Genomic DNA, 12830 nt, shown 5'->3' with positions numbered 1-12830 from the left:
TGATCTTCTGAGGTTTGGTTGAGTCATTGTAGCTGCCTCAGTCATTGTCATGCCATGATTTACGACATGGTCTACAATTATTGCTCAGATTTCATTGGACACTCTTTGCTGGTGCTGCCGCTGTCTTGGTCCGTGGCCTTGTCCTCTACCACGTTCCCCCAGACCTTTCAAACGAGGCCCACGACCACCTCTCAGAAGGGGTGCTTGTCCCCTGCCATTCCTTTGACCACCACGTCTTCCTCATCTTCCTCCTCCCACTGCTTGACCTCTATTGTGACCTGGATCACCTGCCGGCTCCATGTTATCGCTATATTGTTGTAGGTGGATACCACTCATTTCACTATATACTCGTACCGCAATGTGATATCAATCATCAGTAACGAGTTGGCAGTATGGAAAAGTGATTACAAGGGCCTGCATACATACACCCCTGTTGGCCACTTTATTAGGTACACCTGCATGTTAACGCAAATATCCTGCTCTTTCGAACAGCGATTCAAGTGGCTGCCTGCAACTCAATATATAGAGTATATAGAGTAGAGAGCTTTAGTTGTTGTTCGACCAAACATTAGAACGGGCAAGATGCGTAATCTAAGCAACTTTGACCGTGGTACGATTGTTGGTGCCACACATGGTGGTTCCAGCATCTCAGAAACAGCTGCCCTCCTGTGATTATTCCTCACTACAGTCTCTAGAGTTTACAGAGAATGGTGCAATAAACAAAACACATTCAGTGAGTGGCAGTTCTGTGGGCAAAAACACCTTGTTAACGAGAGAGGTCGGAGGAGAACGTCCAGACTTATTCAAGCTAACAGAAAGGCCACAAATACTCAAATAACAGCCGTTTAAAACAGTGGTGTGCAGAAGGGCATCTCTTAACGTACAACACCGTGAATAATTCAGGCTGTTGTGGAGGCAAAAGGGGATTCTACCCAGTACTAGATAAGTGTACCTAATAAAGTCTACAGTAATGTCAAATCTGAAAACATGGTCTGGAAAAGTGGTACATGGGACCATAGAAACAGTTTCTGATAAAGAATGATGATGAAATATTACATCCATAGATATTGTCGTCCAATTTGTTCCACGGTAATTGGTGTCAATGGATCTCGTTATCCTGAAACTTTCATGATCTAAACATGGAATATTGTTTGTCAGTTTCCATAAAACTATGCATTAAGAATAATGCAACAGTTACTTATCATTTTGAGCAGCTGTATCAATTGATAGTTAGATCATTGTAATGAAATGAATAGACAGTCATCTCAGACGTAATGTGTGAATTGCATTTTGAAATGGTAGTACTTTGATGTTAAGTTGTGTCATTTTGAACAGATGATTTTAGTTCAATGAACAAATGATCGTAGCTTTATGTGTATTGTATCCAAGCAATTGGAAAAAGTGTTAGAGTTTTGAAAATTGTGCATTTTGATCATCGGTTGTGAGTTTTGTGTCTAGAGTTGTGAAAAATGACATCAAGGTTCTGAAATTAGTGCCAAAGTGATTGTAAAAAACTGTAAGCTGAACGCAACGTGGTGAAGAATACAGACCTTAGCCGTGGTATATTGGTTATATACCACAAACCCAGAGGGGCCTTATTGCTATTATAAACTGGTTACCAAGGTCTGATATACCTTTCAAGCAATCATCATTCAGGGCTCGAACCACCCAGTTTATAATATACCATGTATAATTGCAATGATAATTCAGACTGATACCAAATAAAAGTCAAGCACATGCGCACACGCACGCATGCACTCACACACACAATTTCACTTTTGCTAGCATTCATTCTATCTCCCTCAATCACGACAACATTAACTCAGGAAGAGGTTTTTCACTTACCACCAGTTGCCACGGTGAGATCACGCAGAAAATGTCCATAAAAGGGGAAATCGAAGGATAGATTGACTCTCTGCATGAAGAAATAAAACATAAGACCCAGGTCAGAAAGAGAGCTCCAAAAAGACATGTAAGATAAGACTGAAAAAGATTAGGATAAAACTTCAGTCTCAGACAGAGAAAGTTTGTTTAAGGTAAACAAAGAGGCACTCGGGACAGAACATCTTATGCTCAACCATTCTCAGTTCTTAGGGTAGCTGACTACTCATTTTACCACAAGCCACGTTATGATTTGTTTTTAAGCAAATATACATCTCCCAGGATAAAATACAATGTTGTGGTTATGAAAACAAAACATTTCTGAGTTCATACATTTTTTATTTTATATTTTTTACACACCCTTCCTAGAGCTTGAACATAAAAGAACATGCATTTTTCAATGAGCTCACAGAGTGAAACGCAATGTGCACACTCATTTCTGTGCAAAACAAGATTAGTTCAAAAATGTTCCCGACCAATTACTGAAAAATGAGTTTGATAACAAGTAAAAAAAACCTTAATGAGCTGACTACAGTATATTTATATTATATTCATACATTTCTATTGATTCCTAAATGTATATGCTATTGGATTTTACATTCTACCACACTCTTGGGACAATTTCTGTGTCAGATAGAGTAGTTAAATCGAATAAAATGTGATGGTTTACAGCCTGCTTTAAGGCAGCACAACTGTCACATGGGTCATTGCAGTACTGTATAATGGTCTGCGTCCCAAATGGCACCCTATTCCCCCAGTGCACTACTTTTGTCCAGGGCCCATAGGACTGTATATAGGGAATAGGGTGCATAACTCCATGGTAAACATAGCAACATAATCCAGGATTAGACCAGGGGGAGTAATGCTGCGGCCCACCACAGTCAATTACCATGACTAAACACAGTCGTTCAACAGCTTAGCTTCTACGCTTTATTTTGATGAATTTGCTTGTTTTACGATTCCTTTGGCTGATTATGTTCTGTGGGTATTCCAACACACTGGGGCTGGCACAACGCGTTGCCAGAAATCAACACTGCTAACAGTGAGACTTCTCCTCCTTCTAAGACACATTGTCGAACACGGCAGTCACATTTCTGGCCCACTAGCCTCCTTATGGTAATCTCTGGGGGTGTGTCCCAAACGGCATCCTATCCTATATAGTGCTCTACTCTGGTCGAAAAGCACTATATAGGAAATAGTGTGCAAAGGGATACATCCTCTGCGTATCCCTTGCTCAGCGAAGGTCCTTGTCAGTTTGGCTGAATGGGGTTTGGTACAGCTGGCTGGCTGGGCTGGCTGGCACTACTATCCCCAGGCCAAATGGCTTGCGTCTGATGTGATGTCGCGCTCAGTGTGGTCTGTTTCTCTCCCTCTCCTCTTCTCTCCTGCTTCAATGACCATTCACTTTGGGTTTCATGTCCAACATCCAACATATTGATTCTCTGGACACAGTCTAAGCGTACGTCGCAAATGATGCCCTTTTCCCTATGTAGTGCATTACTTTTGACCAGGGCCCAAAGGTCAAAAGTAGTGCACTGTGTAGGGAATAGGGTGCCATTTGGGACAGACCCTGAGAAAACTTCCCAATACCACTTGCTCGGTTCTTTCACTGTGGAAGAATAAGGAAAGCTGCACTCTCCATAGCTCTCTCCAATTAAAAGGGAAGCCTTGCCCCAGTTTGTATGGCTCAGTCCATCATCCAGTGACTGAAGGGGAGAATACACAATGCACCACTCCATTTTGTGCCTTTACTCATTGTGGATGGAACATTGTTTCATTGTTTCCTCCCATCCTCCCTCCTTCCCTCCTTCCCTCCTCCCTCCTTCATGCCACCCTGTTCTCTGTCTCCTGACTGTACAAGGACCTGATACAAAGCCCAAAGCGGCTTGGTGACCTTTATCAGTATGCACCTGTTTGTGCAGAGGTAGTGTGCTACGGAGTGAAGTTTTCCCCAGTTGCAGATCTAGGATCAGCTTCCCCTCCCCCAATCCTAACCTTAACTAATGGCCCAAGATCACTGACCCAAGATCATTGTCTACGGGAAACTTCACCCTACTGCTGCAGGGTGCAGCTCCCGCTGCAGAGTCTGTCCAATTGAAGGTCATTATGAGTCTATTTCATATCAAATCATTCCAAGTCATTCCAGGTATCTCCATTTTCCCACATAATCAGAATCTGAGAGGAAGGTTGTCTTACCGCAGCTTGCCTGTGAGTGTTGGACAAAATGCCATGGATCTTCACCTTCTCCTTATCCATCTGGTCAACGTTTACCCACAAGTCCTTGCTCATGGGGTCCGTGGGGCCGTAGGTCTTTGATGTGTAGTAGTTGTGATCTGTGTCCTCCTATTGGACACAAAACAAAAACACTGGTTAGTTACACTTTATTTGGAGTGTCCCTTTACAGACAGTCTATAGATGTTCCTATATTGGAACGAAACAAAAGCATTGATTCAATAAGTGACCATTTGTCGATAGTAATATAGTAAGACAAGAGCTGTGGTTCGTAGCTTGAGATTTATGAAAGACCATCAAAACGTTGTTAGGTAGGGAGTGAAAGTATTGAATGAGAGTGGATGTAACCATGTGCTCAGGTTGATTTATTAAAATAGAGCCTCTGCTCCTTCATGTACATTAAGTCAGTTTTACGTGGGACATTTTCTAGCCAGACAGAAACATCTCTCTGTCTCTCAAGATAAATAATCACTTGGCTTCAAAATTAACTGCAAAAAGCATGGAAGACTAGTCTGAAATGATAACAGTTACAGTTAAATATGTGACTACCATTCATAGTAATTGAGTTAAAACTGTAGAACTGTTTTGATATCCATTGTATAATATACTTATTAAAATGTTGATGACAGGTGCTATGAAAACAGCGTGTGTGTATGTTGACATGTGTCTGTGTGTGTACTCAAATCATATCAAACTTTATTTGTCACATGTGCCGAATACGACAAGTGACCTCACCGTGAAATGCTTACTTACAAGCCCATAACCAACAGTGCAGTTCAAGAAGAGTTAAGAAAACATTGACCAAATAAACTAAAGAAAAAAAAATTGTTCAGCAGTCTTATAGATTGGGGGTAAAAAGCTGTTAAGGAGCCTTTTGGTCCTAGACTTGGCGCGCCGGTACCACTTGCCGTGCGGTAGCATAGAAAACGTTGGCGTATCCGAGATGGCGTAACAGTAGGATGTCTGTTTGTCTTGTCCTGTCCCATGTGTATATATTTTTCATTGTATATATATATATATATATATATATATATATATATATATACTGCTCAAAAAAATAAAGGGAACACTTAAACAACACAATGTAACTCCAAGTCAATCACACTTCTATTAAATCAAACTGTCCACTTAGGAAGCAACACTGATTGACAATAAATTTCACATGCTGTTGTGCAAATGGAATAGACAACAGGTGGAAATTATAGGCAATTAGCAAGACACCCCCAATAAAGGAGTGGTTCTGCAGGTGGTGACCACAGACCACTTCTCAGTTCCTATGCTTCCTGGCTGATGTTTTGGTCACTTTTGAATGCTGGCGGTGCTTTCACTCTAGTGGTAGCTTGAGACGGAGTCTACAACCCACACAAGTGGCTCAGGTAGTGCAGCTCATCCAGGATGGCACATCAATGCGAGCTGTAGCAAGAAGGTTTGCTGTGTCTGTCAGCGTAGTGTCCAGAGCATGGAGGTGCTACCAGGAGACAGGCCAGTACATCAGGAGACGTGGAGGAGGCCGCCTTTGTGCAAGGAGGAGCAGGAGGAGCACTGCCAGAGCCCTGCAAAATGACCTCCAGCAGGCCACAAATGTGCATGTGTCTGCTCAAACGGTCAGAAACAGACTCCATGAGGGTGGTATGAGGGCCCGACGTCATCAGGTGGGGGTTGTGCTTACAGCCCAACACCGTGCAGGACGTTTGGCATTTGCCAGAGAACACCAAGATTGGCAAATTCGCCACTGGCGCCCTGTGCTCTTCCCAGATGAAAGCAGGTTCACACTGAGCACATGTGACAGACGTGACAGAGTCTGGAGACGCCGTGGAGAACGTTCTGCTGCCTGCAACATCCTCCAGCATGACCGGTTTGGCGGTGGGTCAGTCATGGCGTGGGGTGGCATTTCTTTGGGGGGCCGCACAGCCCTCCATGTGCTCGCCAGAGGTAGCCTGACTGCCATTAGGTACCGAGATGAGATCCTTGTGAGACCATATGCTGGTGCGGTTGGCCCTGGGTTCCTCCTAATGCATGACAATGCTAGACCTCATGTGGCTGGAGTGTGTCAGCAGTTCCTGCAAGAGGAAGGCATTGATGCTATGGACTGGCCCGCCCGTTCCCCAGACCTGAATCCAATTGAGCACATCTGGGACATCATGTCTCGCTCCATCCACCAACGCCATGTTGCACCACAGACTGTCCAGGAGTTGGCGGATGCTTTAGTCCAGGTCTGGGAGGAGATCCCTCAGGAGACCATCCGCCACCTCATCAGGAGCATGCCCAGGCTTTGTAGGGAGGTCATACAGGCACGTGGAGGCCACACACACTACTGAGCCTCATTTTGACTTATTTTAAGGACATTACATCAAAGTTGGATCAGCCTGTAGTGTGGTTTTCCACTTTAATTTTGAGTGTGATTCCAAATACAGACCTCCATGGGTTGATAAATTGGATTTCCATTGATTATTTTTGTGTGATTTTGTTGTCAGCACATTCAACTATGTAAAGAAAAAAGTATTTAATAAGATTATTTCATTCATTCAGATCTAGGATGTGTTATTTTAGTGTTCCCTTAATTTTTTGGAGCAGTGTATATACGAAATATATACAAAGAAAAATATATATATATATATTTTTTTATCTCAATTTCCATCTATGGACTGAACATACTCTCCTGCAACCCGCCTCACCCAATGTGGTACGGATCTGCTATTTTTTTACACTTTAGAACCGGACCCCCATCAAAAGCTAGCCGGCTAACTAGCTACTAGCTAGTGGTCATTACCGTTAGCTCGGACAACAGCCAGCCTCAGCCCGGTCAATTCCTGCCAGTCTGCACAGCACGATATCAACCCAGAGCATATCGGACTGCTTTTTCTCTACCACATCTCCAGATTCCTACCGCAAGCTCTGAACCTTTACACCGAGTCATCGCAGCTAGCTAGCTGCTATCCGAGTGGCTACTCCTGGCTAACGTCTCTGTCCCGAAGCAAGCACCAGTTAGCCTGGAGCTAGCCCCGAGCTAGGCCAATCTCCCGGCTAGCTGAAGAGGTCCATCAGCCAATTCTTTCCAATTGGCCTGGACCTTTTTACTGCCGACACGGAGCCCCGCCAATCACTTGGCTACACATGCCTTTCCCTAATGTCAATATGCATTGTCCATTGCGGTTTTGGTTAGTGATTATTGTCTTATTTCACTGTAAAGCCTCCAGCCCTGCTCAATATGCCTTAGCGAGCCCTTTTGTTCCACCCCCACACATGCGGTGACCTCACTTGGCTTAAATGGTGCCTCTAGAGACAAAACCTCTCTCATCATCCCTCAATGCCTAGGTTTACCTCCACTGTATTCACATCCTACCATACCCTTGTCTGTACATTATGCCTTGAATCTATTCTTCCGCACCCAGAAATCTGCTCCTTTTAGTCTCTGTTCCGAACGCACTAGGCGACCAGTTCGTATAGCCTTTAGCCTTACCCTTATCCTACTCCTCCTCTGTTCCTCTGGTGATATAGAGGTTAACCCAGGCCCTGCAGCCCCTAGCTCCACTCCCATTCCCCAGGCGCTCTCATTTGTTGACTTCTGTAACCATAAAAACCTTGGTTTCATGCATGTTAACATTAGAAGCCTCCTCCCTAAGTTTGTTTTATTCACTGCTTTAGCACACTCCACCAATGTCTAAATCCTGGCTTAGGAAGGCCATCAAAAATCCTGACATTTCCATCCCTAACTATAACACTTTCCAACAAGATAGAACTGCCAAAGGGGGCAGAGTTGCAATCTACTGCAGAGAAAGTATGACAGAACTCTGCAGGCTATCAAACAATTCAAGCTTCTATTTTTAAAAATCTACCTTTCCAGAAAAAAGTCTCTCACTGTTGCCAGTTGTTATAGACCCCCTTCAGCCCCCAGCTGTGCCCTGGACACCATATGTGAATTGATTGCCTCATCTATCTTCAGAGTTCGTACTGTTAGGTGACCTAAACTCGGACATGCTTAACACCCCGGCCGTCCTACAATCTAAGCTAGATGCCCTCAATCTCACACAAATGATCAAGGAACCTACCAGGTACAACCCTACATCTGTAACCATGGGCACCCTCTTAGATATCATCCTGACCAACTTGCCCTCTAAATACACCTCTGCTGTCTTCAACCAGGATCTCAGCGACCATTGCCTCGTTGCCTGCGTGTGTAATTGGTCCGCGGTCAAACGACCACCCCTCATCACTATCAAATGCTCCCTAAAACACTTCAGCGAGCAGGCCTTTTTAATCGACCTGGCCCGGGTATCCTGGAAGGATATTGACCTCATCCTGTCAGTAGAGGATGCCTGGATGCACTTTAAAAGTGCTTTCCTCACCGTCTTAAATAAGCATGCCCCATTCAAAAAATGTAGAACTAAGAACAGATATAGCCCTTGGTTCAACCCAGACTCCTCTTGACCAGCATAAAAACATCCTGTGGCATTCTGCATTAGCATCGAATAGCCCCCGCTATAGGCAACTTTTCAGGGAAGTCAGGAACCAATATACTCAGTCAGTTAGGAAAGCTAAGGCTAGCTTTTTTCAAACAGAAATGTGCATCCATTAGCACTAATTCCCCCAAAACTTGGGACACTGTAAAGTCCATGGAGAATAAGAGCACCTCCTCCCAGCTGCCCACTGCACTGTGGATAGGAAACATTGTCACCACCGATAAATATACGATAATCGATCATTTCAATAAGCATTTTTCTAAGACTGGCCATGCTTTCCACCTGGCTACCCCTACCCCGGCCAACATCTCAGCACCCCCTGCAGCAACTTGCCCAAGCCCCCTCCCCGCTTCTCCTTCACCCAAAACCAGACAGCTAATGCTCTGAAAAAGCTGCAAAATCTGGACCCCTACAAACCAGCTGGGCTCGACAATCTGGACCCTCTCTTTCTAAAATTATCAGCCGAAATTGTTGCAACCCCTATTACTAGCCTGTTCAACCTCTCTTTCGTATCTCCTGAGATCCCCAAAGATTGGAAAGCTGCCACGGTCATCCCCCTCTTCAAAGGGGGAGACACTCTAGACCCAAACTGTTATAGACCTATATCCATCCTGCCCTGCCTTTCTAAAATCTTCGAAAGCCAAGTGAACAAACAGATCACCGACCATTTTGAATCCCACCGTACCTTCTCCACTAGGCAATCTGGTGTCCGAGCTGGTCATGAGTGCACCTCAGCCATGCTCATGGTCCTAAATGATATCATAACTGCCAGCGATAAAAGACAGTACTGTGCAGCCGTCTTCATCGACCTGGCCAAGGCTTTTGACTCTGTCAATCACCGCATTCTTATAGCCTTGGCTTCTCAAATGACTGCCTCACCTGGTTCACCAACTACTTCTCAGATAGAGTTCAATGTGTCAAATTGGAGGGCATGTTGTCCGGACCTCTGGCAGTCTCTATGGGGGTGCCAGAGGGTTAATTTCTCGGGCCGACTCTTTTCTCTGTATATATCAATGATGTTGCTCTTGCTACTGGTGATTCTCTGATCCACCTCTACGCAGACTATACCATTCTGTATACATCTGGCCGTTCTTTGGACATTGTGCTAACAAACATCCAAACAAGCTTCAATGCCATACAACACTCCTTCCGAGGCCAAACACTTTAAAATGCAAGTAAAACTAAGTGCATGCTCTTCAACCGATCGCTGCCCGCACCCTCCCACACGACTAGCATCACTACTCTGGACGATTCTGACTTAGAGTATGTGGACAACTACAAATACCTAGGTGTCTGGTTAGACTGTAAACTCTCCTTCCAGACTCATATTAAGCATCTCCAATCCAAAATTAAATCTAGAATCGGCTTCCTATTTCACAACAAATCCTCGTTCAATCATGCTGTCAAACATACCCTCGTAAAACTGACCATCCTATCGATCCTTGACTTCGGCGATGTCATTTACAAAATAGCCTCCAACACTCTACTCAGCAAACTGGATGTAGTCTATCACATTGCCATCTGTTTTGTCACCAAAGCCCCATATACTACCCACCACTGCGACCTGTATGCTCTCGTTGGCTGGCCCTCACTACATATTCGTCGCCAAACCCACTGGCTCCAGGTCATCTATAAGTCTATGCTAGGTAAAGCCCCACCTTATCTCAGCTCACTGGTCACCATAGCAACACCCACCCGTAGCACGCGCTCCAGCAGGTATATTTCACTGGTCACTGTCACGTCCTGACCAGTAGATGGAGCTAGTGTTTTAGTTTTGGGGTCAGGATGTGGCATGTTTGTGTTGGGAATGTTTGTGTTGTTGATTGGGACTTCCAATTGAAGGCAGGTGTGTTGAGTTGCCTTTGATTGGAAGTGCTATATAGGTGTGGGTGTTTTTCTTTGGGGTTGTGGGTGGTTGTTCTTGCACTGCGTTTTTTGTATGCCTGTAAGACTGTCCCTGTTGTGTTTATTGTTTTTTCAGTGGATGCTTTACTCCTTTTTTTGAAATTAAAATATGAGCATCCATATTCCCGCTGCGCCTTGGTCCTCCTTTCAACAGCACGAAGGATTTTGTGACAGTCACCCCCAAAGCCAACACTTCCTTTGGCCGCCTTTCCTTCCAGTTCTCTGCTGCCAATGACTGGAATGAATTGCAAAAAATCACTGAAGCTGGAGTCTTATATCTCCCTCTCTAAATTTAAGTATCAGCTGTCAGAGCAGCTTACCGATCACTGTACGTGTACATAGCCAATCTGTAAACAGCACACCCAACTACCTCATCCCCATATTGTTACTTATCCTCTTGCTCTTTTGCACCCCAGTATCTCTACTTGCACATCATCATCTGCACATCTATCACTCCAGTGTTAATGCTAAATTGTAATTATTTCGCCTCCATGGCCTATTTATTGCCTTACCTCCCTTCTCTTCTACATTTGCACACACTGTACATGGATTTTTTTATTGTGTTATTGACTGTACGTTTGTTTATGTGTAACTCTGTGTTGTTGTTTTTGTCGCACTGCCTTGCTTTATCTTGGCCAGGTCGCAGTTGTAAATGAGAACTTGTTCTCAACTGGCCTACCTGGTTAAATAAAAATATACATGTTTTTTTTAAAACAGTCTATGACTTGGGTGACAATTTTATGGGCTTTCCTCTGACACCGCCTATTACATAGGTCCTGGATGGCAGGAAGCCTCAGTGATGTACTGGGCCGTACGCACTACCCTCTGTAGCGCGTTACGGTCAAATGCCGAGCAGTTGGCATGCCAGGCGGTGATGCAACCGTTCAGGATGCTCTCGATGGTGCAGCTGTAGAACTTTTTGAGGATCTGGGGACCCATGCCAAATCTTTTCAGTCTCCTGAGGGGGAAAAGGTTTTGTCGTGCCCTCTTCACGACTGTCTTGGTGTGTTTGGACCATGATAGTTCGTTGGTGGTGTGGGCCGCGGCTTTGTAAATTTTTACCTGTTTAAAGGTCTTGCTCACATCTTCTACCGAGAGCATTATCACATAGTCATCCAGAACAGCAAGTGCTCTCGTGCATGCTTCAGTGTGGCTTGCCTTGAAGCGAGCATAAAATAGCATTTTGGGGCGGCAGGTAGCCTAGTGGTTAGAGCGTTGGGCCAGTAACCGAAAGGTTGCTGAATCGAATCCCAGAGCTGACAAGGTAAAAAGCTGTCGTTCTGCATCAGAACAAGGCAGTTAACTTACTGTTCCCTGGTAGACCATCATTGTAAATAAGAATTTGTTCTTAACTGGCTTGCCTAGTTAAATAAATGTTAAATAAAAAAATAAAAGGTAGGCTCGCGTCACTGGGAAGCTCGTGTCTGGGTTTCCCTTTGTACTCCATAATAGTTTTCAAGCCCTGCCACATCCGACAAGAGTCAAAGCCGATGTAGTAGGATTCAATCTTAATCCTGTATTGACTCTTTGCTTGTTTGATGGTTCGTCTGAGGGCATTGCGTGATAAGCGTCTGGATTAGTGTCTCGCTCCTTGAAAGCGGCAGCTCTAGCCTTTAGCTCGATGTGGATGTTGCCTGTAATCTATGGCTTCTGGTTGGAATATGTACTTATGATCACTGTAGGGGGGGACGTCATTGATGCACTTATTGATGAAGCCGATGACTGAGGTGGTATACTCCTCAATGCCATTGGATTAATCCCGGAACATATTCCAGTCTGTGCTAGCAAAACAGTCCTGTAGCGTAGCATCCACGTCATCTGACCTATTCCGTATTAAGCGAATAACTGGTACTTGCTGCTTTAGTTTTAGCTTGTAAGCAGGAATCAGGAGGATACAATTATGGTCAGATTTTCCAAATGGAGGGCGGGGGAGAGCTTTGTATGCATCTCTGTGTGTGGAGTAAAGGTGGTCTAGAGTTTTTTCCCTCTGGTTGCACATGTGACATGCTGGTAAGAATTTGGTAAAACTGATTTAAGTTTGCCTGCATTAAAGTCCCCGGCCACCAGGAGCGCCGCCTCTGGGTGAGAGTTTTCCTGTTTGCTTATGACGGAATACAACTCATGCCAGCATCAGTCTGTAATGGTATATAGACAGCTACGAAAAATACAGATGAAAAATGGAGCCGGGGATTTTCTTGTTTGCTTATGGACTTATAGAGTTGGTTTAGTGCGGTCTTAGTGCCAGCATTGGTCTGTGGTAGTAAATAGACGACTATGAATAATATAGATGAGAATTCTCTTGGTAGATAGTGTGGTCTACAGCTTATCATAAGGTACTCTACCTCAGGCGAG

General features: G+C 44.5%; 1 protein-coding gene across 2 annotated transcripts in view; it reads right to left on the bottom strand.

The window, feature by feature from the left end:
• plxdc2b (plexin domain containing 2b) overlaps positions 1–12830 on the bottom strand; it is a 184731-nt gene that overhangs the window by 62145 nt on the left and 109756 nt on the right. For both annotated transcript variants that reach the window (XM_029756080.1, XM_029756081.1), the window contains exons 3-4: positions 4078–4224; positions 1846–1915 (exon numbers count right to left, since the gene is read on the bottom strand). In XM_029756080.1, coding sequence (XP_029611940.1) covers positions 1846–1915; positions 4078–4224 — 217 coding nt within the window. The remainder of the gene's footprint in view (positions 1–1845; positions 1916–4077; positions 4225–12830) is intronic.

The sequence above is a fragment of the Salmo trutta genome, chromosome 6 (genome assembly GCF_901001165.1).
Source record: "Salmo trutta chromosome 6, fSalTru1.1, whole genome shotgun sequence".
Lineage (NCBI taxonomy): Eukaryota > Metazoa > Chordata > Actinopteri > Salmoniformes > Salmonidae > Salmo > Salmo trutta.
This window is presented reverse-complemented; position numbering and strand designations above follow the sequence as displayed.